At 44.8% G+C, this 27,907-nt stretch overlaps 2 protein-coding genes across 6 annotated transcripts in view; one reads left to right on the top strand and one right to left on the bottom strand.

Annotated features, from left to right (window-relative positions):
• Positions 1–24,736, bottom strand: part of LOC143211984 (uncharacterized) — a 30,867-nt gene extending 6,131 nt beyond the window's left edge. The window contains exons 1-4 of one of the 5 annotated variants that reach the window (XM_076430193.1): positions 24,399–24,736; positions 22,778–23,836; positions 21,233–21,835; positions 5,097–5,205 (exon numbers count right to left, since the gene is read on the bottom strand). In XM_076430193.1, the coding sequence (XP_076286308.1) occupies positions 5,097–5,205; positions 21,233–21,519 (396 nt within the window). In that variant the 5' untranslated portion in view covers positions 21,520–21,835; positions 22,778–23,836; positions 24,399–24,736. The other 4 variants (XM_076430194.1, XM_076430195.1, XM_076430196.1 and 1 more) reach the window with 4 other exon arrangements.
• A 5-nt stretch (positions 24,737–24,741) lies between these two features.
• On the top strand, positions 24,742–27,878 carry Hemk2 (HemK methyltransferase 2). Its single transcript, XM_076429985.1, has 4 exons — positions 24,742–24,995; positions 25,155–25,413; positions 25,525–25,848; positions 25,902–27,878. The coding sequence occupies exons 2-4, from the start codon at positions 25,262–25,264 to the stop codon at positions 26,584–26,586; spliced, it is 1,161 nt and encodes a 386-aa protein (XP_076286100.1). The 5' UTR covers positions 24,742–24,995; positions 25,155–25,261; the 3' UTR covers positions 26,587–27,878.
• The last annotated feature ends 29 nt before the right edge of the window (positions 27,879–27,907 follow it).

Genomic DNA, 27,907 nt, shown 5'->3' with positions numbered 1-27,907 from the left:
TTCTATCGAGAGTTCTTTGATTTTGACACAGATTTCGTCGGTTTGGCCCATAGTGCGGCGTCCAAGTGTGGATTCGGCTTAATCTACTCGAGTCTCGAGCAGCACCGCGCTAGATGCCGCATTGTAGGTCAACTTAGGTGGGTAAGCCAGCCTCGAGAGGTTGATGAACGCCATCCACGGGCTGGATCGGTGTAGACGGCGAAGAGTTTCGCGGGCGGAACGGAAACGACCGCCAGGAAACCGAAGAAAGTCTCCAAGACGAGAAAAAAGACAGAAACAAACACACAGTCGAGAGACAGAGAGAGAGAGAGAGAGACAGAGATGGAGAGAAACAAAAGGGGTAGGGATCAGAGACACGTCGAAAGACAAGACGCGAGACCGCAGAAGGAAAAGCGGAGTAACGAAACGTAACCGATTCGTCTGTTCTAAGCTTTTTTCCCCTCTGCGAGCCACGATCCTCGGGGCTAGGCTGGTTTTGCTGGCTGCGAGCAAATCCTGCGGTTCGAGACAGATCAGCAGACGTACAAGTGACCGCTGGCCAAGGAAGGCCAAGGGGAAAAAGGTGGCCGCGGGGGCGATAACCGGGGAACAAGGCTCTCAGGCAGGTGCCAAACGCGACCCTTCGGAAATGGCTTCGCTCTGTAGAGCCGTTCTTCTTCATGCTGTGAACCGGTCTCTTCGTTATCAGCGAATCATTTCGCTACTTCATAATGTTTTCATACCGTAAACATATGTCATAGAACGTCGACCATCGTTGTCCTAGGAGGTTTACACGGATGCATTTACACGAGGATGCACAAATTGCTCTAATCGTGGGACTGCAAGATACCGACTACAGGATCTAGCAATCGCAAACTAATTTGGCAAATCCTGTTCGCACATTGTAAAGAGGCCAACAAATCTGAGGTATGTCAACCGAGCCCTAACAGCCCCGCTTCCTGATTCAGGTAGCTTGTTAGAACGGAGTTACCCTGTTTACGGAGTTCACAATGAGGAAGGCGTCGGGTCACCGAGCCGGGAGTCCCACAAGTCTGCGGAAATGAATAGTCTATCTTCTTTAGCTTGATCCGAGGATTAGGGAAGCTAGCTAGGGACGCTGTCAGGTATCGTTCGGTTCAGCAAACGTGACTCATCCCCTATTTCGGTGGCTCAAATTGGCAAGTTTCTTTACCTTGGCATCCGTCAATTTATTTCTGAACAACACTCGACCCGAGCACCGGTATCTGGGAAGGAAGATCTCGAGGAATAACCTGGATGGTAATTGACGTGCCGTAAAACCCGAGGAACTCGGGGGTAGAAATTGAAGCCGTCAAGTACAATGTTTTGCGCGCTATCCGAGTCACGGCGAAACAATATTAGGTCGACCGGAAAGTAAGCGTCGTTACCTGCGAGTTATTCTTTCCTTCTGGGAAGCGGAGTCTTGTGTTTGACATTAAAATAAATAATTGTACTGTCATTTCGTATCATTTCCGTAGTATTATCCTAATAAATAACATGTCACGACAGATACAGATCCCCGGTTAACTGTTAACAATACTGGTTCGCATTTCGCGTGTTTCTACAGACCTCACAATTTTTCAGCTGGCTCCACCGTTTCTTCGTAAGCGCACAACCTTTGTTATGGGTCCTACGATTTTACTTTCCCGAGAATGCAACTGATCCGCAACTAATTTTCTAGAATCTTCGAGAACGCGTCAGCCGGGAAGGTAGAAATCTGATTTTTGTTTCGAGCACAGCAACATTTCCCCGAGTAATTCTATAGCTGATGAAGGGTATCGAATGCATCGAACAAATCTTTGTTTAATCTGGATTAGGTTAACCATGTTAGCGTGCGGCGGCCTCCGTTTCCACGGAACAGAATCGCTATCAAATTTCTCCGCGAAGAGCGTGCGAAAGCCCCAGAAAAACGCTCGAGACCTTTAGCTACGACTGCGAACGCGCGTGGGAGGGAGATTTCTCCTTCTAAAGCTGTGGTGCAGCTACCCAATCGACGGTGATCCACGAGAAAATTAAGGTGCAATGCTTGCTCGCGAAGCATGCAGTTTTTCAACCCTTATCTCGATCAACCGATGCACCAGCCGCGGAGCCCTACCCTAATGGTCGGCTAAAAATAGCCGTGTTAATGTAATTACCACGCCGACCCATCAAATTGAACGATAGTTAACTGGATGATACTCCGACCATGACTTTTCACGTAGCCGCGATTAATCAAGAATGCGATTTAGGCCCCGATAAACGCTAACACGACGTTTATGGTATCGGTTAGCAATATCTGATCGCTGAACTGCACGTTTCTGCGCGCTCATGGTGTCCTCGACTACTTCGAAGTCGAAATTTAATTAATATAAATATTTTATTGCTCACATCTTGTTCTTGATTTAATATTCGAAAACGTTTTAGTTCAAGTGGCACGTAATTAAATTTATTGCTATACACCGGCATACTTAATAGAAGGCAGATGGACGTAGACACGAATCAAATTGTAATTTCAGCATGGACGCCGCCAGCCCAAATGCGACGACTCTCTCCCGTGACACGATTTAAAACATCGTTATCTAAACCGAATTATTTTCACCTGGATGACTGAAATATCACACCGCGCTCAGGTCTCGCCATTATAATATTAAGTTCGCGGGACGCGATATTAAGTATAGCGCTCGTCAGAGTCAGAAACGAGGTACACACACACACACACAGTCTTCGGATAACGATCGCCCCGACTAACGAGATCGCGGAAGAAGAACCGTCTCGCGTCTCCGCAATCGTCGTCGTGAATTAATTGCGCCATTACGCGGCACTCGCGCGAATTTCTGCGAGCCGGTTCGCCGAATTGGAACGAAAGGGTCCCGGAGACTCGAAAACCGGTTGGGATTCGTCGCGCGTTAATTCCAAAGCCTTGCCATTGTCTCCGACGCTTTATCCGCCTTTTCGCTCTATTGTTCGTTACCGCCGCGACGCTTTCAAAGGGTATTTTCGTTGCGAATACGAACAATTCGCAGGCTCGAAAACAGTGCGAATCACGCGCGGCGTCGGAATATAGTCAACCTGCAATTGAATATCTTCGAAACCTTTGTGGATAGACGAGAGTTTGTTTCGTGACAATTGAATAGAAGTTTTCAGCGGACGTGAATTTTCTTTTGTACTATTCATTCGTGAAATATGGAGATTGCATTTTGTTTGTTAAATTAATCTATCTTCGAGCGGGTGAGATTTTTTTAAGGATTTTTCCGTAGCCTGCTCGAGGACGAATTTAAAGATTAACCCCCTTTGCCGTATTTTAACGAGTCACACTCGTGATGATGATGATTTTAAGCGAAGTCTGACAAATATGTATGAATGTTTCGCCTTTAATCAATATTTGAGCATTCAAATAAATGTAGCCATACAAAAAATGTAAATTTTCTTTCCTCTTCCACGACAAGGGGTTAATTTATATATTTTTTGAGATGTACGTAAACGAGAATGAGAAATAAATTTTAGGCGAAAGACCTTTCCTGTTAAAATTAACTTATGTCAACAGAGACATTAATTTCTCTGTAGGCACGTGTGAAAGTTTCAATTGCGACAAAAATCCAGACTCGATCGAGTTGCAATCCAGTTGCAGTTTTGCAGTCAAGCAGCAATCCCGGAGTTTTAGTTCGAGTTTAGTTCGAGGTTGGTTGCCAATGCTTTCGAATTGGTCGCTAACTAGCTCGGTCAGGAGCTTTGTACATTGTATAATTGTCTCTCGACGACCGTTTTACTAGAGTTTACGAAATCAACGGCGTTTACAGCAATGGCGGCAGCCAGTCTCTCCCTCTGTCTCTCTTTTGACAGTGAGGAAGAGAAAGAGAAAGAGAACACGAGCACACAGCCAACGATCGACGTCGCTTTTTTGGCTTCGTCGCGTTTCAGCATTTACGTGCCTCCGTTTCAACGTATCCGATGTCTAATCTTGCGACATATTCTACTTTAGCTGTACACGTAATCCGAAGCAATAGAGAGGAAACGACGATCTTTTTCCCAGGCTGACGAATCCGCCACGTTTCATTGGCTAATGGGATGTTCGCACCTCCGACACATACCACGCAACAACACCCATTGTTTCATATTTTTTTCACAATCGTTCGACCAGTCCTATCCAATTTTCGTTCGGATGATAATGCGGAACAAATTGTATACTCTCTCGACAGCTATCTTTGGGAATCTGCATTGTCTACGAAAATGTAATTCAACGAATTAATTTCTTCGACGGTGTAACCACCCAGAAACAAACCTCCGATTGCAGATCTCTTAAGTTACGATTATTAACCTTTTAACCGAGCGACTTTCTAATCGTGAACATTCACGGAGACGTAACGCGAGACGAATCAAATCGACGTAACAAAAATTCTGCCCCAATCAACACCGATACGACGTAATTTATATTTATCATGAAACAATAAGGAGTGTCTTAAAGTGTTTATTCTTTTGCTTAAATATATACAGTGGGTGTGAAAAGTATTCGTACGCCCTTTAAAATACAATAAAATACAATTAAAAAATACCTCATTCCATATCAAAAAATAAAGTTGACCTTTATATGACCTTTACGCGTCCACTCACGAAGAAACTAATAACATCAGAATATGCTCCACTCGATACCATTCAAGCCTCCTCTGAAACATTTTTTGCTGCGAGTAACAACAGCGAGAAAATCAAGATGTCGAAGTCGGGTGGGACACCCTGTATATTGTTCGTACACATTGCATGCAAGTTGACTAGATCTTCTCCAGAATTGAATATTCATCCGATCTAATTCATCAGATATAAAGGTCCCAATTCCCTGAACGGTGCACAATGATCAAAACTTATTGAAAGTCTTGCCAGTTAAAAGGTAGCCCACGAATAATAAAAAAATATACAAATTAGCAAACAGTTGGGTAAGAGACTCCGCTTAAAATACGGTGCTGATGGATTTCCCGTTTCGGGGAAATTCGACAGCGTTTATTTCGAGAGATACCGCGATTAGATTTCGCCGATGCCTGTCTCCACGCAATTAAAGCCAGCGCACAGCGTTTATTTACGGGGCTTCTGCCTCGGCCGATGGAGATCGGTATAATCCGTTTTCCACGTACCTTGACTTCGTGATACCGTTCTTCCAGGTAGTACGCGATCCCCTTCGCTTCCTCGTACTTGGCGGCCAGGGCGACGTATTTGTCGTAGTGGCGTTTGAACAACACGAACCTACGAACAGAAAACACGTCCAGTGTCAACCACCTCGACATTTACGTAATTTTCGAACGGGTGGCTCCGGCTCGCGGACATTCAATCAGCCCCGGAGCGTGCTCTCGAGCGCAAAGGACGCAGACCCGGAAACCGATCGAACGAGTTTTATGGGAACGTTCTCGCTTTTTCTTCCGTTCGGAGTCGTGCTCTCGGCGGGGAAAAAAACCTATTTGCACGATCCCGAGGTCTTTGTAACACCGCGCGCCGACCAGATGAAAAATTCCGCGCTCGAAACGTGCGAATCATCGCTGACTTCTCTCGGCGAAACTTTGGACAGCGATGCTTCGAGCCTGTGCGGGCGTCAGTGTGCGGATTTTTATGTATTTCTGTCAGTTTTGACTTTGAAGAAGATGGTAGAATACATTAATGAGTAGGCAGCGGATCTTTATGCATTTACGGCAAAAATTAGCAGGCGTAATTTAAACAGTAAACATGTTATAAAAATTTAAAGATACTATCACAGTTCTTTCAACCCATTGAACGTATTAAGAAAGGAAATGAATTTCTATTTCACTCTAATTTGTTGTAGTTCACATAAGAAATTTTTATTTTGCATGGAGATCCGCTGTCTATTAATGATGATCATTTTAAAGGTGTTAGAAAATATCAATTTATCCAATAGCATGCAGATTTTAGTTGCAAATAAATTTGTATAATCATTAAGCAAATCAGTATACAATCAGGCGGTCGTAGGAGAATGCTTAATCGCGTTGTAGACTGTGGCCTGTTGCGTACTGCACTTTGGAATCCGACTGTAATCGCATAAACTCCTCAGTCCAGTTGTTGCAATTCTTTCATCTAGATTACTGAAATTGTTTTCTGGATTATCTTTTCACGTTCGAAATTTATTCGAAGCTGAATCGAACAAATTGTTCTTTGAATATTATCCGAAGAATCCGATCCCCCCATTTGTATTCCGTCTACGAGGTTGCGATTAGGCGGAATTCGAAACGGAATCTACATCCTGGTCACCTGAGGCGAAAATGTTTACGCTCGAGGAGTCAAGGACCGCGAATTGCGCAACGTCCTTGAAACGTTTTTGGCAACTGAGCGGTAACAGCCATAGCCGAACACGCTCGACGACGATAAGATAAGATTAATTATTGTGGACAAGGTTGACAGTACACAATGGCTAACGAGATAATCGGCGAAACGTAATGCGGATAATATGTACACACAGACTGCAATCGCTTTTCCCACTTTTCGTTTACGACCGAAGTGCGGCTTTCATGTTGTTTCCACACATGGTTTCACGCGCCGGAGAAGTTTACAGATTAATAAAAAATGTCATTAGTAGGCTGCGGATCTTTATGCAAAATAAAAAATGTTTGCATTGATTGCAGGACACAGGAGTCAAATAAAAGTTGTATATTTGTTTTAATAATTCAATGAAGCTGAAACTAATATATCGATGTTCTTAAATATTTTTAACATGTCCACTACTTTAAATTACATGTACCCATTTTTGTCATAAATGCATAAAATCCGCAGTCTAGTCATTAGCAGATTGATCATGAAGCAGTGTACATTCGGGATGTATTAAGAAATTTCAATTTGGCTTCAGTTTGTTCCGATCGATGCGGAAAATTTTAATTCTGTCCGGTCATTACTCTGCGCCGATTTAAAAATTGATAAACGCCACGAGCGCACGCGCAGATGTCCGCGAACAATAATATGTAATGCGATTGACGTGGAAAATTTTGATTTCGTCTGGTCACTATTCTGCGTTGATATAAAAATTGATAAATGGCCTGAGCGCGCGCAGATGTCCGCAAATAGATTATAATGATTGCGACGTTGGAGAGTTTGGCTTGAGGACCACGTCGTCCGAGAATGCGCATTTCCAGCGAGAAACGCGCCGAACGTGTTCGAACCACGGCAAAACACGCTAAAGAGGAAACAATTTGACGATTGCCACAGTGCAAGAAAGGTGAAACGTTCCGCGCGATTATGTCCGCGAGAAAATGATCGTCGCTAGTAATGGCCCCGCCGGCTACGAGGGATAGAGGTGATTGAACAGATAATCGAGGGTACGCCGGATGAAACATTAAGAATCCCGGCATACGTCGTTTCCAATCCGGTGTGCCGAGTTATTCGTGGACTTTCGAAAGAATCTAATTAAGCGGTAAACGCGAGCAGCTACCAATTAACCAATAGCGCTGCCACGCCCAGCGGAAAAATATTCGATCGATGTTTACACGCGGAATTCAGACATACAAATTGAGGCTGCGGAAAATGTAAAACTTTTTCCGCGAGATAAATAAATGACTCTGCGAGTTCTTTCTTCTGCACGTTTCAGAAATGAGGAAGAATGTCAGCAAAAATGAGGTGAATCTTCTTTGATAAGATAGTTAATGCTTCTCAGAGAAATGCAACGAATCTCTGAAAGACTTGGATTTAGATTCGAGAAACTTTTAATCAATTTATATGAACACTTAGATTGTTCGAATAATATAAATTCTCCGCGATACTTTCACGATAACGAGCAACGCTTTTCTATGAACAAGATAAAGCTTCTTCGATACGACTGCTTCGATGTTTCTTAGACAGACGCAACGATAAACAAATAAATAACATTGGGAAGTCTTAGATTAGGTCCGAGAAAGTTCCAATGCGTTTTCACGAACAGTCAGGTCATTAAAATAATATAAATTTTCCAAGATACTTTCACAAAAACGAATAACGCTATTCCATTAACTACAACAGAACAATGTTTTTTAGAGAATTGCAACGATTCTGGATTTCATTGAATTTTAGGGACATCCAGTTCGACGATATAAATTTCGCAAGATACTGTCACGAGCACTGTTCCTCGCTTGCAACAGAGCAAATTAGCATACACAGAGAGTAGGATCTCGCAAATCGTCAGCAGCGAGAAGAACAATCCCGAAAACGAATCTCGGTTCTCACTGCGCTCGTCATTTGCCTAGGACCCAGCACTCGCCGAAGTCCCATGATCGTAATCTCTCGTTTGGAAACCGGAAACGCGGCTGGGTCCCACGGAATGGAATCCAAGCGAGGCATAACGAGCTTAAAAAGCAACGATCCGACCTTTCGGTCATGGTGGCCAGCTCCCTCGAGGTGTTCTGCGCGCTCGGATCCTCTCTCTGGTCGATTTCTCCGGGGCCGGACGTTCTCCTCGGGCCCTCGAGTCCCCGAAACTTCCTCTCTCCTGCTCTTTTTCTCTTCTCGGACGGTTCGTAGTCTCTCAGTCTCTCAGACTCGCACGACGGGCCCGTTCTCCGGCTCTCGGAACTTTCGCTTTCACGATCCGAAAGACGCGCGCGAGTTGCCTCGAGATCCACGAGTCGATCCCTCGAAAGGCTTCCGGACGACTATGCCCCGGCTTCTGGGCCCGCCAAGTCCCGGCACACCCTCCCAGACTCATTTTCCCAGCGTCCGACGTCAGGAGAACCTGTCCGATGTAATTCTAGCGCGATCACGAAGGTGACGGATCCGGCTCACTGCGAGACGCTTGCAATCGATAGCTCCGACGTTCAAATCGAAAATATCTGTTCACGTTTTTATGTAACTTTCGTGCAGAACCGGACACTAAGGATATCATGGGTGACGAAGAAGTCCCTTTGAAAATATCGTTCGTGAAATGGTGAGGGTTCAAGTGCATCGGGCTAAAGATTCGCAGTCTATCGATCACTGTGAACACCTCGCTTATTTTTTGGCAATAGAGAAAAAGATCGCAAAGAAAATGAAATTAATGTTCGAACCAAGATTAATGTTCCGACTAAGATGATGTCTTTCAAGTTTTGAGATTGATGGACATCGAGGAAGTGCAATGGTGCAGCTGCAGTGGAGTGATGCGAGAAAGTTGATCGTTTTTGACAAAATGTCCCTGGATTCTTCGATCCGGACGATTGCACACCTCGAGACCGTGTCGATCGAGCGTGTCCGCTGCTCCGGATCCGATCGCGAAACTTTATTCAAATTCGAGATGGCCCCGATCGAGTCCGCCTCGAAAGCGGACGAGCATGATTCATCGATCGGATGTGGACTACTTCTGATTTTGAACGGCGATCGATCTTTTCTGGGATGAACCAACTGGGTCACGGGGTAGCGTCCCCCTCTGGCTACGAGGGTAACAGTAGGGTAGGGATTTCTTCCAAACTCGACCACAGTGTAATATACGAGAAATTAGGGGTAGATTAAGTCATCGTTTACGCACTCTGTTGGCGAGAGTATTCTTGCTGTAAAGCAAACTTTCTGGACTAGATTGAAAAAAATATTCGACTCAATCGGGCGACTAAATCCTGAGACAAAAATTCAGAATCTACTGTTTTATTGATCTCATAACAATATATTTTGTACATTAACTTATAATTTATAGGACAGCAAACGTCTCGAAGCTGTCGTTCCGACCACGCTGACCTCATTGCAAGGATTTGCATCCTCGAACGAAAGTAGGCGCGGAAGATCGAGCCTATTTCGCGACGTTATCTCTTCCTGCGGATCAGAGCAGCGGAAAATATTTAACAACCGACAGGGAACACTCTTCCATGCGTGTAGCATGTGACCCGTTATTAATCACGCGATAGAAAATGTTGTCAGCGTGGAAACGGGTTTTCCGTACACGCCTAACCGGACAAACAAAACTATTGCGTTACTTTGAGGCTACGCTTTTGCACGCGCATCAATGTTTCATAAATTTGTTGCTCGAGGCCTCGTTCACAGCTCGGCATCCTGTAATTTATCATTTATACATGTTAACGGGACTTTCTTGATGATTATATGACAGAGTTGAGTCAATACTTTCATTAAAGAGATTAAATAAGCATCTAATTATATCCTTCTTCACTCCCACGTAACTAAGCTGTCTTCGGTACTCTTCGGATTAGGTTAATCCTATTTCTGTACGTCTTGACATTTTTTCCCAGGTCCAAGAAATTGTTGGCAGGCAAGAATATATATTCCAAGGCCATAAAATTCGTTGATAAGCTTTTCCCAAAACCCTCGAGTTTATTGGTAGACCCTACCACCTTTTTCCTAGGTCATAAAATCCCATCCCCGGTCTCTAAAATTTATTGGTGTTCCGCTAAGATTCTTTGTTGATCGCCAACAATTGATTGATGATTCAAGGCACTCGAATGATTCGATCTTTCACTCATCCGCACGCCCATCGCGCCTTAATAAGGTGCGCTAAAGAGGTGATTAAGCGAATCAGATATTCAAGGTGCACCCGAAACGAAAGTCAGTAATAAAACAACTCCCGCTGCCGAACATTCTTCGCCGTGAACGTGACTTCCTTCTGGAATGAAGCTTCTTCCCGGTGGTTTCAAGGCCCGACGCCGTTATACGGTCAATGAAATCACGTTCTTTAGTTTTCATGCGGCACAGTAACGAAAATATCGAAGACAACAATGCAGGCTGTTGGTTAAAGGTCGCGGGAACTTTAATTAACGCGTTTCGTAAGGAGCAATGAAAGGCGCGTTCACGAGCAACCTCGCGGGCTATCCGTCAAATTGTTCTCCTGCGCTCGTTGTCTAATCAACTCTCGCAAAAAACATTCATGCAATATTTCTATTGAATGGTACATAAAAACACCGAAAGGTCAAGATTCATTATAATCGTGCGTACCACTATATCGTCACGTCTCACTGTTTCTAATCACATTTTGTATGCTCGATACAGCGTCGCGCTGGCAAGATGAACTTTTCGATGCACATGCATCGATGAATATTTAGCTGTACGGGGGAACCGTTAGGATCGCTAACAAAAGAAACACTCGGCGAAAGAAATGGACATTAGAAAGCTACGGTTTGCCATTCGCGTGACTACTCACGTGCACATTTCGATGCGCATTCGCAGCATGTGACATGAAATCCAGCGCGAACGAAACCCTCGGGTGCGCCTCCTTTGATTGCTCCGACGACGACCGTTAGGTCAACAATGAACAACCATTTTTATCAGCTATAACGATTCTCTGCGGCGAAGCGCCGCGCGCCGTAGCGCAACACCGTTCAACTGATCATAAAATTGCGGAGATGGAACCACGCAAGACCTTTGCGAAACGTACAAAATTGACGCGGCAATCACGCGTTAAAAATCACTTAAAAATGTTTAATTTAACTAATTTAAATGTTCGTAATGTTGCAATTAAATTAACTAAAGTTGAAAGGATTGCTACACAAATAAATTCGAATTAGTCGGGCTGTGTTGGCTGTATTAAATGAAAGTAAATTATAATCAGTGAACGATAATGGATTTGCGGGTTTGAGGGTTGTCCAAGGGGTGTGTCCTATGGGGTGTGGAGTGTATGGGGATTCATTGGTTTCGTTCATCAGTTCGTGGACACCCAGTACGCTGAAAACGGGCCGAGAAATGGAAACGAGTCTTCGCTTTCTTTTGTGCTCGTCCATCGACCGATCTTTTCAAACGGTAATGAGATGGATGAGGGCGTGTGGGGGAGGTGATGGGGGAAGGGGCCGAGCCCTTTTGTGATCGGTCGTTCGCGCGCCTTCGGCTGCGGTTATTCAGCGTTATTAACCCTTTCACCGGGATATATACCCGGCTTAGAAAGTTGCCTGAAAATCCTCTTTGCACGCCCACTGAATGCCGAACGAACGAACGAACGAACGAACGAAACGAGTCGAAGAACGAATCGCTGCGATATGCAGGTGTTGTTCGGAAGAATCGTCGAACCGATTTACATGCAGTTTCTCCATTGACGGGGCCCGGGACTGATTTACGGGCGTCGACTGTTGACAAAAATATTTATTGCTCGCGCGTTTCCCTTTTCACGAGGAAACGCTTATTTATGCGACCCCGGGCCTCTAGGAGGCGTCCAGCGAAAGCGAGATCCGAGGAAATCTACTCTTCCGATGAGCCATTGTACGCTTTGAATCGTTTATGCAGTTTATGCAGTTCCCGTACGAAGAATTATGGACTCGAGCTGCAATCGTAAAAGATAATCTGCAGAAAATTCCTGTACTTCCTACAGAAATGAACTCTTACAAAGTTTATTTTGCATTAACATCCGCAGTCTATTAGCTACACTGTGGAACGACGAAATTTTTATCGTCAGCAGCAGCGACTTGTGCTTCGACTCGAACAAATACTCCGCGAATTCAGCAGATAAGGTGAAACTTCTCTTTCGAACGAAAATCGTGATTAACGCGTTCAATACACCGGGCAACCCGGGCGAGAACATTAGCGGGAACTGTTTCACAGCGATGAGGCATTTGGAATTTAGCGCGCCGTTGCACGGGATAAATAAATAAATCCGTCTGGAAATAGCAGACCGCGGCCGTCCAGGCAGTCGATGAACAGTTCGTGTTTGAAAAATGTACGAATTATCGAGCGTAATGAATTCCATCGTGTTCCTCCTCCGACGGGATTAAATACCGGATCGCGAACACGTGCGAGCGCCGTGTATCGTCATTAACGTTGTTCGAGAAACTTGATAGCAGGCCTGATCGTCTTTGCGTTTTTACTTTCCCGTGGCCGATTCTCTGGGCCACTGTCTAGAAATCTTTTATAAATCACGGCTGAAAATACTTCTGGGTCAAATCGTGCGAACCAGTCAATTCCAATCGTAAAATTCTCCGACGAGACTGCAACACTTTATTCAACACGTTTCCATTTCCTATTTTGTTCAACGAATTACTTTAATTTTACGGAGTTGGAAAGTCCTCGGCCATGGATCACAGACTTTGAAAAATGATGAAATAATCGCCGGTAATGTGTTAAGGAACAGTCGTCGAACGGCTGTCCCTTTCTCCAGTAATCATCTGCGTCTCCGATCGCGTCCATTCCGCGAGGTCCGCCATTATCGGTCCGCGAATTGTGAAATTACAAGTTGCACGGCCGCGGACGCGAAATGGAAAATCTGCAATCTCGGACTGCGAAGCGTACGGTATTCGCGGAAGGTGGAACCGTTCGAGCGGAATATACAGAAAAGTTCTGATGCGCACGGTCAAACGGTAAAAGTATACGGGCACAACACCGGTGACCCAGAAATAGCCTCGACTTTTTGGCAAGACCGCGTTCTTCTCGATCGGGATTCGATACGGTTCTGCCGGCGGTACGAGTGGCGAATTCGGTCGGCAGGAAAACCGTTCTCGCGAATTTACTGGCAACCTGTTCGCCGTTCGATCCTTATGCGGAGATGGGGGCCGTAAAATATTTACGGCGACGTGTTACGCAGAAACTCGCTGTTTCGACTCTCGTATCAATATACGGATACCCGTGTTCCTTCTAAAAAAGAATCTGTCGGAAACCCGGGGAAAACAATTTTTCAGTAAAATTCAACTTGTAAAGTTCTACATGTTTTTGCGCATTGCTGACCCCAGGAGAAGTCGGGATTTTAAACAATTCTTAAAACGATTTTGTACGGTTTTGTAAAAGCGTGTCACGTATTCTTGTAAAGTTTTATAGACTTCTACTTTCGTGAATGATCATTAGCTTTTACTCAAAAGTACTTTTAAGCATCATTATTGTCAGCTGATTGAAACGATTCGAGAAAGAATGAAATTTTTATTTTGCGACATGAAAATATACGCAATTATGAGCTGCAAGATTGCTGAACGAGTTAAAAGTTTGATTGAGCTCGATTAACAGGAAATCTGGGATAAGGTACAGCGAAATGCGATTGTTAATAAATCGCACTGTGCAATAACGATCAGAAGAGTGACGCTTTAAAACGATACGAGACACACACGGGATAAAAGTTTATGTGACGAGCGTAAGCGATTTATGTACTGGTTCGGTGTTTAAGCGTTGTAAACGTCGCAGGTTTTCGCAACAACCGGCCTCAGGACGTCGATAGCTCGCTTTCTCGGTTGTAAATACGGGACCAACGTGACGACAAATGGTCGTCCGAGAGGAGCGAGATCGCGCAAAGTTCAATTTATTTACGGAAGAAACGCAGCGGAGTGCAAACGCGGGAGAGGAAAAAGATCGTAGACTATTTTTGCGCCGGTGTGTCTCGAGCGAGCGTCGTCGATCGATAAAACGCGTCGAAGAGGCTGCTCCGTTTCACCGGCTCGATCGTTTAGCCTACTGCTCCGATTCCGTGGATCGTTCCGCTCCCACCGGGATTAGTTTGTCGAGTACCTAGCTATAGATATTTTTTTTTTGCTGCGGCTCGCCGCGAAAACGTTTTGTTGCGAGAGGATGGAGGAATTCCCCGAGAGGAAAGTAAGCCTGTCCCAGTTCCCTCGTCGTGGATTTCGCGGCCATCGGCGACAGCGACGACGTTTTTTTCGAGGTCTTAATAGGAATATAATGCCACCGGCACAGGCCAACGGTTCGGAATCGGCGAATCAACGTGTTCCGCGACGCGTGACCATTGACTCGTGCGAGTAAAGAGCTGTACTAACAGCCTAGCCTACAGAAAAGAATCGAGCTAAAGATAGCGGACATTCGGACAACTCCCTCTTCCTCCGGTCAACCCTGAAGCCTGCGTCCTGTTTCGATCGATTACCCCCCCCCCCCCCCGATGAATAACCTTTTGTGAAAACTGAGCTCGATTACGGTTGAACTTGGTGACATCCGATTTTATTTTTTATCTTTTACTCAACATAAGCATTGAACGAGTCTTCAAAGAATTGCCATTAGTAAGTACAGACGGAATATAATATTGAGCAATATATTGCAAAGAATAAATGAACAAAGCCATAAAGGACCCAAGCACGCTCACAGCTACGTATCTGTCTCTTCTCCAACGAACCATTGCACCAAGCAAGCTATCATCGAACAGAAACGCCGAGCAAAAGAAGAAGCTTTCAAGGAATTGCCAAAAGTCCGGCCCTTGCCACCCCTCTCAAATATTTCGTCTCCGAAATATCTCTGGCACCGTCCCGACGTATTTATTCCTCTGTCCCAGCTTTTATCCATTGTGTACGCTCGACCTCAACCGAAATACGGGTACAGATGGACAGTCGTCCCCGATTTCCCAGGTTCTGCTTCCCTTAACCTTTCCACTCGGAACAAGGAAGCCCCTCCGAGGCTCTCCGTCGCGACGCAGCTTTATTTAGAACCGCGTGCTTTCGAAATAACCAACCGCGAGAGCATGAGCGTCTCATGCGCGGACACGCCTCTCAGCTTTCGCGAGCCGTGACACGCGAAAATCCGAGAACGCGGGTCGTCTGGCCCGGGTTCCGCGAATCCCAAACGATTCGGGAAGCCTCTCTCCATCTCCTTCAGAAAATACTATTCTCCAACCCGTTGTGTACTTGCAATTTTACATTTTTTTTCCATTGAGTAGTATTTCCCAATATTTTTTATTCGTTTTTGTTGCACAGATTACAAATCTGCTTCAAGGTTTTCAATTGCTTGCTGGTTCAGTATTATTAAAATGCTATAACTCTGGACACAATCAGAATTTTCACGTGCAACAAATTTGGGCATATTCTCTGAAGACTAACGAATCTGTCCACCAAGTTTGAAGCCGATACAACCTCTAGATTTTCCATAAAAAATTTCTAAAGATGCCTTTTTATTCGATTTTTGCGGAATACATGAAACTCTTCACTAATGAAACTCATGGAAATGGGAATGAAATCTAGAGTCCGATAATAATTGGCGCGATGCTGAATAATTGAATAACGAAAATGAGGGGAACAGGTAGTATGCAAGGGAGAGAGAAAAAGAGATAGAGAGATGAATGACGGAACGATGGTTCTCGGGAGAGCAGATTCTCGCACCGGTTCCGTGCGGCGGCGCAGAAATTTTACACGCAGATTTCCTGCTAGGATTGCTCTCGCGTGAGCGTGTCCCGGCTTGATTTAGGGTGACGTTGAATCATTGACAAAGTATTCGCGAGCCGAGGCGGCGCGGCGCGAGCGCGCACGCCTTTAAAAACGGAAAGCGAAGAGCGTTCCATTTTTAATGACGAAGGAGCGGCTTCCGCGGCGGATGATCGTGTGTGTACACGCACGTTCGGTGCGTCACGGTGTGCGTTCTCAATGAAATCGGCTTCAAAGGAAATTACTAGCAGCTCTCCGTTCGATGCAAAGCGTTGCACGTTGGTTTAACACCGGATTTACGCCGCATCAAAAGTCCCTCTTCTTCACGACTTTATAAAAATACCCGCAAATCTATTCATTCAGTTCAGAAATTTTTATCCTGATAGAAAGACAGCCTTATTAAGTAAGGTCCTCATAAAAAATAACAAAGTACAACATAACGATCTTAAATGAATTCGATGCGGTTCGAACCGCATCACGATGGGGTTCGAAAAAAAATTGTAAAAATATTTCGAGGTCTCGTGAACATTGAAAGACTATGTACTTACACCGTGTTATTCGCTCGCTCGTGAAAACAATAAAAAAATAATCGACGGGAGCAAGTGGAAATAAAAATAAGTTAGCTGATCTAGAATCGCATGTTAAACCAGCTCTCGCGCGGCGTCCGGGTTAAAGCGCAATTTAATCAATGCAATTAATCAAGTCCGCGGCGTTCGTTACAGTAACTCCGCGAACGATTTTGCTTTTAATTACAGATAACGATTATCAGGCGAACCTCGAGGCGCCTCTGCAACACCGAACTTGAACGCGCGCGTTCCTTCCTGTCTCTAACACGCGTTCTTCGTGTCTTTTCTCTTTTCTTTTGTTGCACGGTGCGTCTGGGGGGGGGGGGAGATACTCTTACGAAAATAGCTCGAGCGACTACAAACGCGAGCAGGTGTAACAGAGTTGCCAGATTTAATTAAACCGTCGTATCGCGTACGGAGTAATGACTGCCTCCTCGTGTGTAATAGAAGTTTAACGAGAGGGAGCACTGTTTATGTTAATACTAGAACGATTTAATAACACCCCGCGAAACGCTGTTGGCTACCACTGTTGTTCAGGCTTGAACAGCGAGAGAACGCAGAATATAATTTTAAATGTTTCTCAAGCTCTCGCGAGGAAGTGTACTGCTCAGGAGACCGGACGGATACGTTTATGCACGCGTAAATCGAAATCGGTTTCCTGGATTAGCTAATTAGTCGAGTACCAATGCGTACCGACTTTTGCTGAATTACGATTGGTCTCGATGGGCTAACGATCGAGGAAACTCGTTCGCGGTTAGTTCCTGTTCGCCCGGGTTCATTCGCGATTATGTGGACGCGAGGAAACGTTCGGAGCCGGGTTATGAAAATTAGAGAAACGCGAGGCAGAGTTGTTATAAATCATCGATCATCGCGAGAGATCTCTTCGCGTCAGAAAGTGAATGAAAAAATGTGCTCATTGTGGAACTCAAAGTCAGTGTTCATTAATTACAGTAGTCTGGATCTAAGCGAAACCATCGGGTCCGTGCTGTTTCTTAGATCGTGTAGTAGTTCTACTAATTTTTCAGAGAATATTTCCGACGATTTAAAACTGTTCGAGGGAATTTATCTTTGTATTTGGAAGCAAGAGGAGCGAAGTGTTTCGCAAAGTAGTTTCGCGCAAGGTGAAATTTTCGTCGGGTGTACATATCGATATCCGATGAACGGCGCGTGTGTGTACACGGCCTAAAGCGTTTCAAGGGAACCAGGAACGTTGGTAAAATGTCGGTCGTTAAAATAGCTCGTCAATGATTCAACTAACTTGGTCTGATTCAAAGCCGGCACAATGGAAGAATGGAGTCGGAAACGGCGAGTTCTCTTCCACGCGGCCATTGTGCGTGGCGGGACACAGTTTTACGGTACTTCCGGTTCGAATTAGAATTATAATTAGCGCGCGCCGGTATTTATATCAGACCGCAATGAAAATGCAAGGCGGTCGCTCGATTTCCAGTTGGGAACGCTTCGTAAACTGGATCCTAACTCCGTAGCCTCGAAATTATAGACTCATAACCAGACTGCGGATCTTCATGCAAAAGATAAATGTTCTACATCACTTTTAGAACGCGGGAGCTACATACAGAGTTCTTTGAATTCAGAGAGGAATGTAATGATAATAATTATTCATTTGTATAGCTTCTAATTTTGTGACGCGTGTTCCCTGTCCTCTCCCGATATTAATAACAATTGTCATCTTACAGCATTTCTGCGCATCGCGATGATCTTGACGTTGCACGAGTCACCGAGTGTTACATTTCGCGCCGACTGTAACGACTCGCCAGCAGGAAACCCGACACCTGTTGTGATCGTTGCAAAATTTTTATTGCAGATCTTTTATTGGCGTCGCATCGCCGTTGATGGACACTTTGACGCGCTGCTGACAAAACCGAATTGCACGCGTTTCCGGTGAAACTTCTCGAGGCTGCAAATGCAGACACGAGATCCTCTAAACCTCGATATTATTCCAAATAACATTGATCAGATCGAGAGATACTAATCCAATCTTCGCGGCCCATAAAAATCAATATATCTGCGATCTACGACGGATCTACGATCTCTAGATTCGCCGAAGGCCTTGAAATTGATCGCGTTTCCTAAACGAGATAATCTAAATCGTGAAATAGTCTAACCAGGATCGAAAGAAATTGTACAAGCCAGTTTAGAAAGGATTCCGAAGGATCGTTAGATGATCGCGATCGATGCCAAGCGAAAAACAAAGTGGAGATCCAAGAGACACTGATTTCATCCTGCGCCCAACGGACTAATAAATGCAATCGAGCGGGTAGATACATTTAGATCGAGGATACACTGCTAATGTGAGCACTCGCGTGTTTTTATGTCCGTCGTAAAATACGAGAAATCATCGTAAACCCACGTAACTGGTCTCTCTCGTCTGCATTTACGGTCAACGCGGATATTTCGAATCCCGGATCTCCGGTGGCACGACTTGTAAATCTGCAATATCAGCCTCGAAAGGAGCCACATCGGCTCGTAAATTATTCGGAAATAGTACATCCATGTACTTCGCTCTTTTTCTCCCGATTTTCAGTTCTCGCTACGTACATCGTTTCCCTAAACGGCTGCCTTAAAAATAGACTGTATATCATCCTGTAAAATCTAAGTTTAATCATTCGAGAATATTCTCTTGTCCTTCTAGTGTTTTTACTATTTTACTGGTTCTCTCTGACAAATGTATACAATCCGGTCTACTCTGTGGAAAATCAAAATGTTCTCAAGCGATCAAGGACCGTAGAAATTTCATTCGAAATTTTCCAGTGGATAAAGCAGTCTGCGTGTACGAAATTTACGGTACGAATCTGTTCCGATTCTATCTCATTGTGTAATGATATAAACCCCGTTCTATTGCTGTCTATCGCAACGAAATCTTCATTAGACTGATTTCATTCTTCATTAATTAATTCTATGTACAGACACGCTTACGATCGAAAAATTGCTCGGCTAACACGTTACGAAACAATGGCGACCTTTAATTCTCGTAAGCAACGGCGCTTTCCCTTCTTGCTCTCACAGTTTTCAGGATATTAGTTCGGTCGCTATACCGGGCGTTTCGAAAATACTCTTGCATTCCAGTCGGAAAAAATCAGTTGGACATACACGATAAAAATTGTCGTCGAGAAAATCAGAAAACCAAGCTTCGGTTCGAGCAACTGTATCACGAAAAATATTGATAGTTAAAGATAAACCGAGAATTGCGTCACGTACCACTGAAATTTTCTACCATTGCGTAAACTGTGCAATGACCGGTGATCCGTCGAAGATCGCCAAGTGTAAAAAGTTAAACGGAGTAACGAGTTAATCTGTTTCCTGGTCGTAACAGGATTCTCGCAACATTTTAACTTTGCGGTAATGTAAAAAATGTGTAGCGCTAAGCGAGCCCGTGTATTCTGGTCACGGTTGAGCGAGCTGACCCGAGGAGATAACGGGCTAGCTAGACTTAAAATTTGGACACTGTGCTGACGGATCGGAGGCACGTCATTCGCAGGAAAAATCGATAAAAATCGGTGACATCATGCGCGACGCAAACAAGAAGCAAACCTGCCTCGCGTCGACGTTAAGGTCGAAAGATCGACACGGTCGAGGTACAGGATAGAAGAAGAGACGACGATGACGCGCGAAACGGTAAAAAAAGAATCGAAAAAAGCGCACGTAACGCCGGCTATAAAGGACAGTGAAAGACAGTTTCTTCGGTTAGAAAAAAAACGCTCTGCGGAATGCTAAAACATTGATGTCGCGGAGAACACGACCGGCGACGCTCGCTCCTTTTCAAACGCGCGAATGATATAATGACGACCATTCGGATACTGGCACAGACTGCCACACCTTTCCCATCACTTTCTTTCATTTCTGCGCGAGGATCAAAAACTGGGGCAGGATTTACGCCGGAGCGACTTTTCAAACCATTCTATCGCGCTCTTTGAAATTTTTCCGAGAAACACATCTGCTAGAATTTTATTTTTATCAAGCTCTGGAAACCTCTATCGAGCTTCAGCCTCGTAGAATTTATCGAGAAACAGATTACAGAGCAAACGGGAAAAGAAAACATGATTCTGTCGTGTGCAAAGTTTGCAGTCTTTCAAGAAGATACGTAAGCAGGATTGAATGCCATATGATATTACTAGACTGCGGATCTTTATGCAAAATAAAGAATGTTTACATTGATTGCAGGACACAGGATCTAAATAAAAATTGTATTCTTCTTTTAATTATACTATTAAGCTGAAACTAGCACACATTCATGTGCTAAAATATTTTTTGTAAATGCACAAAACCCGCAGTCTAGATATTACTACCGAGAATTTTCGACAATGTCGAATCCGCTGAATAAAATAGTTTGTTCGTCGCTAGAAGTAAACGCGCGAGTCAAAGGAACGCTGCGCGAAGTGTTCAGGAGTAAATCACTATGAATAAAGCGCACAAGCATGCTGGGTCGCATACTTTCCGGCTGTCAAGTGAAGGGGGCAAACAGGCCGGGCATTGTAATATGGAAAACCAACCCGCGTTCAACCACGTTTCGTTTCCGAGCGCGGTTCGTATTTACTTTTCCACGGTACTTTAGAGTGGAGTGCAGTGGAGTTACCCGTCACATATCGAATACTCCATCACAGAAAAAAATGAATGTATCGTTTCGCACAGGTTCAGTTTGTAGATCCTCGGCAGCCGGTGATCTCTGTATGCGGAGTGGAGTGATAAGCAAAGTGTACTCACCTGTAAAGATCATTCTCGGTGACGATGTCCCTAATGGAATCCTCGGGGTCGATGCGATCCGCGGGTACACCCGACGGCCTGACGACTCTCGAGGACAACAAAGGACACGGAGGTTTGGTGTCCTCGTGGAGGGCGCTGGCCGCGATCAGATCGTCCTCGGACGCGGTGCTTGTCAATGGCACGCTGGGGCTCGGTGAACGCGAGCCGGATATCACGCCGAGGAGATCCTCGCTCCTCGAGTGCCTCATCTCCATACCGCCACCGTATCTCCCGGTGGTAGCCGCCATCCTACCACCTTGTGGTAGTGGCCACTGAACCAACGATTTTTCCACGTCCCGCCTCGGCGAACAACAACACACCGCCTTTGTCCTTCTCCGCGATCCTCTTTCTTCTCCTTCTTCCTCTTTTGCCGCGACCTCGAGCTGCCCGAAGGAATTGACGTTCCAGCAACTACTCCCATCCGGACAAGCCCTCTTCTCTTGCTACCGCTCATTCGACTACGTCCGAGACTCACCGATTTTCATCTCGTGCTATCTTTGCTCCTTTCTCTCTCTGCCTAAGTTTGTTCGTCTCTCTTCGGAGCTTACGCCTCACGCTCCTTCGCTGCGGAACACCGAGAAGATCCTTCGTTATTAACGATACACTATTTTACATGCCGCGAGAACGCGATCTTCTCTGGAATTCGTAAAATGTTAATTCGGGAATAAATGAATCCGATTCTTATGGGAATGTTTGTGTTGACGTTTACCGAAAGACTTCGCCGGACGGATGAGCGAAGTCGTTATCGTTTAATGGGGACTTATCAATGTTTTTCGGTCAGCTATCTCGAGAATGCCGCTGGTAGCACGCACAGGTCGATAAAGCACTCTCGTGAACATATTTTTAAATCTATGTATATTGAAATCCGACGGAATCGTGCTAACAAGTTTCAAGATTTCGTGAATCATAGCTTTATCGGTGAACGTTCAATACCGGTGACAATCTCTATCATTACTAAAGGTGAAGTTTGTTTCTCGATCGGAATTGAAGTATAAGATCAATTTGATCGAACCTGGCGCCGAAATCATAAATTCTATCATTACTGTACAAAAATAATGAGAATGTGTCTGTCGAAATTTCCAGCCATTCTTTATAATATATAACAAAGGAAATCTAGTCCCGTAAATCTACAGAAGCGAAGTGTTATTACACGTCCAATCTTATACCCACGATCAGCTCAGTAAACAATCAGTTCCCTACGGAAGGGTCCTCAAAAGGGTCGTTTACCTAAGCTCGAGTAGGATGCCTTTCACCCACGTCTCTCCAAACTCGAATCCCATAAATCTCCGATCACGGGTGTCGAAAAGGTTGCGCAACTGAAGGCGATAACGCTAATCTACTAAATTTCCAAACGGTAACCCATTCATCCGCGGTTGGCGCGTCCACCGGTATATTCCGCCGGTCCGTTCCGTTCTACTTGATTGCAGATCGGATCGTCCGCGATTTCCCGGGGTACGTAACACTCCGCGAGAGCTCCGGTAAACGTTTAGGTAACACGGGGATTACCTTTAAAGACCGCCGTTGTCTCAGGACGAGAAAACACGGTGTGGACACTTTCTCGTCTAACTCGGTGAACTTAAAATATGTTGTTGCTCGACGTACACGTTCCTCGGGGTAGTAACAGTGGACCGGCGAGGGGTAACGGACCGTGTGTCAGTCCGTTGCACGCGCGTTACCGACGGTATTTGTTTATTGTTGACCAGGGGAAGGGGACACACTAGCGTCGGTAAACGTGAAGACGACAGATCACACCGTTATCGGGATATAGTTGATCTTCCTTAGGAGATTCACCTGGGCGAATCCACCTGGCCGGAGAGGAGAGAGAGAGAGAGAGAGAGAGACGAGTCCAATCGAGGCCGAGGATATTCACGCCGCCATTGTCGTCGTCGTGAGCGATCGTCGATCCCACGGAGGACTCGGAGACGAAGAGAGAGAGAGAGAGAGGGAGAGCACCACTCGGAACAGGTCCGGGACACGCACTCCCGTCGTACGGGCTGGTCTCTTTGTAATTAAAGCAATTAGAAAGAGCAGGGTGGTTCTTCTCGACGGACCATGCGCGGCGAACGACACACGGCACGCACTCTATTCGTCAGCCAACGGAATCGTCGACTTCGCGCGGCCCGAGTTAACGAGACACTGGTGGATCCCGGGAACACTCGCGGCGGCTCCAACAACTCCGCAATTCCAACGACTCGGTTCTGCCACTGCTCGCCACTTCTCCGATGGGTTCCTCGACGGCTCTCGACCTCTCTTTCGCCAGCCACGACCGGAGAGTGCCGTAACGGGAACCAACACCAACGAACACGCCGCCCGCCTCGTCCTTTTGCAAGGAAGGGGCATGTGCGGGAAAGGATAGACGCATACCTGGCCCGATACTATGCGCGCGCCACGCAGGTACGAGCCGGCATTGACCAATCAACGGCCCTTGCTTGCGCGGAATAGGGTCGCAGGTAGCCCCTTTTTCGCCCTTCTACTAACCAACACGCTCCCGCCCTTTCTTCCTTCCTTTTTTCTTCGCTTCTCTCCCAACCAGAGGCTTTTTTAAACTGCCATTATCGAATTTACCTGTTAACCGGGAACACAAGGTTACTCGATCTTTCAAAACTCGTTCTACCCTATAATATATTTTACTACCGTCAGCCTTCTTTATCCTGCGCCGAGCCTTTTTAATCGTTCGAAAAATCTTGACGGTGTTTTTGGAGCAATGTTTCAAAAATTAAGAAATAGCCACCGGTATATAGTGTTATATGAATATTATTTTTGCAATAAAATGAAAATTGGTTGACTGTATGAAAATGCGTATGTAAAAAATAAAATAACAGATTCAACGTCGGGATCTACAACGCCGTAAAGTAAACAGTACCATACTAGCGCCATCAGGACACCTTGTAATGTGTTCCATTTTTACGTGTATATTATTTTTAACAAAAGTTAACAAAACCGTGAACTCGTTTTTCATAAAAACGAAGACCCACCGGGTGAAATTAAGATTTTTTTTTAGCACTGAGCATTTACTTCGAAAACTATTCTTTTCTGAAAAGCAATTTCCAATACCAGCTTGTAAATCTTCATAATTCTTTTGCATTGTCATAGCGTTTAGGTTGGAACATTCTACGTGGGTACTTACGTCGGTTTTCGTTAGGACCTTTTATCTGTTTCTTGGTAAAGTGTGTGGAAATTGGAAAAGTCATCCGGCAGGTTAAACACCACGACCCGGTTCCTCGAATCTTGTGTGGGAAATGCTTTTTGCAGGAAAGAGGTTAGTCCATGTTTGAGCGGGCATGGTTACTGTCTAACGATCGCCGAGTTGTTCTTGAGAATGCCGATTGATGCGAGGAATGCGTTACAGTGCGAAGAACACTGGACCATCGTGATCCTGCGAACGTCTTTCACAGGGGATCAATGAACCAGCGATTACCACGGGCACACCGAGCACTTGTATAGGAACAACTGTTAATAAAGAATTGGTTGTTGCAGATCGCTGTAGGCGGCGCTGCGTATGAATTTGTTGAGAGGATTTTGTAGCAAATGGCATAGATGGTCCTCTTATGTGGGGAACGTTCTCAACTTCCATGAAGGTTCGTTTGGATCTCTGAACAAAAGTAATTCGTTGATAGAAAACGATGCAGACACGAATGAACATGAACGATTAACGACATCTTGACAATATAGGAATCTACATTGTCGACAACCGCCACAATCGCTGTAGCGATTTTACTGACAGGTAAAAAGGCGCGAAAGTTGCGCACGCTTAAATTTATGTTTAAGAGAGCTGCCTGTGTGTGTGTGTGTGTGTGTGTGTAAACCTTGAAAAATTGATCGATGTTCAGGAATCTTTTTCAAAGTTATGGTACGTTCCACTTACAAATATTTGTTTGCAAAGAATCGACAAGTTCCGAAAAATAAGACAAAATGACGCGATAAGCGGTAAGTGGTGCCGTCTACACTAAAGACGGTAGTATCTCGTCGGTGGTAGAAGCAAGTGAAAAGATGGATGTGGACACTGCTAGTGATAATACGTCGATAGATGACAAAATAGATGATTTTTGTGAAAATCCGACCAGAGATGCTTTGACAGAAGGTTTGATGAGTCTGCTGAAGCCCACAGTGGATCAATTGGATGAAAGAATCCGTGCAACAAGGTACGCAAGCTTTCCTTCCACTCGAAAATACATACACATAACCAACGTTCGTTCTGTTTATACTGTAATACAATTTTCCTATTTGTAAATCGATACTTGTCATTTACATAGAATATGCCAGATAGAATTGAAACAACAAATCGAATCTCTGGGAGAAGAATTACAAAGGATTAACGATGCGTTACAGTGCCCGCTAGAAACAGATGCCTATGTAAAAAAGCTTATCAATGCCAAGCATAAGATAACGGTCGTGAGTAACATACTGCAAAATACCCAGGAGAGATTGAACAAGATCCACCAAGCTGTAGAAAAGAACACGACAAAAAGGAAAGCCTTACTGGATCATAGCTCTTCTTATAGTAATCCTATGAGCACATTAGACAAAGAAGATCAGCCCGAACTGGAAAAAGGAACTGCAACAACTATGGGACAAGAGTAATTAATGCTGCACGATGTATACCGACGTTCCTGTACATCTTTAACTAAAGCATCATGGATACTCCAATAACTAACTTGTCGGACACTGATCTAGAAACAGTGTACGAGCCTTCGGAGGACTCTTTCCTGTTGATAGATGCTTTGGAAGCTGATTTAGAGGACCTGAAAGCTAAGAAGCCTGTTATGTGTCTAGAAATCGGCAGCGGATCAGGCGTAGTGATCACTGCCCTGGCAATGGCATTGAACAAGCACTGTCGGACTTACCATCTTGCCATCGACCTGAATAACAATGCCTGCAGAGTTACAAGAAATACTAGCAGACTGAACTCGACGGATATAGACGTTCTGCAAATGGATTTGCTGAGCTGCATGCGCAGTGGCTGCATTTTCGATGTTGTGGTGTTCAATCCGCCATATGTTGTAACCAGTGACCAGGAAGTCCTCGACGAAAGGCTTCTGTTCAAGAGCTGGGCTGGCGGTTTCAATGGTAGAAAAGTTATGGATCGAGTTTTCCCAAAAATTCCTGACATCCTTTCGGAGACCGGGACGTTCTACTTGCTGATCATTAAGGAGAACAATCCGGAGGACATTTTGCGTATTTTTAAGAATATGAACATGCAGGGCGCGATTGTAGCGGAGAGGAGGATCAGGGGTGAGCATTTGTATATTTTACGTTTTCAAAAAATCGCAGAGTCGTATGAGGCCCGAGCACTGGACGTGGGTGTGAGTACTTGAGCGTTCTATACATGAATTACGCGAATATCTGAGTACTCTTATCAAAATTTAGTTAGTATCTTAGTACTCGGATCTAGGTAGAGTGAGTACGTGAGTACGCATATAAAAATTGGGCGAATATGTACAGCTTGTCAAATCTAGCTGCGCGGCTGAATGTCCCCCGCAAGGGGAAATGACCCTGCTGCGCAGTGGTAAATAGGCGGAACTTCACAACGATAGAGAACCGATCGTCACCTGTCAAACGATGCGCGTGGCGACAATTCAGTTAAAAAGTACAGTGACACAAGTGTATTCACACAAAGATATAAACAGTTGTTTTGTGTGTTTACTGCTGTAAGAAATAATGGACAGTACGTAGTTTCGACGAGGTGTGTACCTTACCGTTCAAATGTTGCATCCTTCTCTCGTCGAGTGTAGTCTTTGTTTTTTTCTGCGCATTCCTAAGTTTTGGTCAACCGCACAGCTAGATTTGACAAGCTGTAAGTACACTTATCAAAATTGAATGAGTATCGTGGCACTCGGATTTAAGTGGAGTGAGTATCTGAGTTCTTGGTTCTAAATTGTACGAGTATCTATATACTGAAGTTTAAGTATGAGTATGAGTCTGAGTTCGACTGGTAGCGAAGGGTATGATTCAGTTTGCGATGATGCTTCTGCTGATCTAAAGAGTTGTGATCGACTACATTTATGTTAAGTAAAGGAATTATTGTTTCTGTTGAGACCTGTGTAGTTTTAAGAAAACCCCAAGTCGTAGAGTATCGTAGGCTACGCAGCAACCGCTGATTGGTCAATCAACGCAAATCTTACAGAAAATAGTTCTTCTCACCCCCTTTGTGCCAACTGGCGGCGTGTATCGCTAAAGAGGGTGCAGATAACAACGAGGCGTCAGATTTTAAGAAACATAATTTATTCGGATTCACCTAACAAAAATCTGTCTAAGGTCTACGGTTCTGTTGTCGCTTCATGTTCAGTTCAAAACGTCAGATACACGGTTACGCGAAAACAACTTTTCCGACCGCTGTCAAATGCGTCAAGTTCTATACAGACTGCGGATATTTATGCGCAAGAGGCCATAATCAAATTCAACAATGTATCTCTACTTGAACGCGATCGTATTAAAATCCTCCATGGAACGAATAGAAACTGTTCGACTTCAGTCTTTGTCGATTACACCGAGAGAAAATTTCACGCCGCATAAAGATCCGCGGTCCGGTTGTATTGTAGATATATGAAATATGGCTGTACAGTCGAGCAAGTGTTAAACGTGTTTATAATAAAATTCTGCAAAGGTACGAAGTGTGTGTAGCGAGGGTAGCAATCG

This window comes from Lasioglossum baleicum, chromosome 9, assembly GCF_051020765.1.
Source record: "Lasioglossum baleicum chromosome 9, iyLasBale1, whole genome shotgun sequence".
Classification (NCBI taxonomy): Eukaryota; Metazoa; Arthropoda; class Insecta; order Hymenoptera; family Halictidae; genus Lasioglossum; species Lasioglossum baleicum.
The sequence above is the reverse complement of the archived record's forward strand: the minus strand, read 5'-3'. Positions and strand labels throughout refer to the sequence as shown.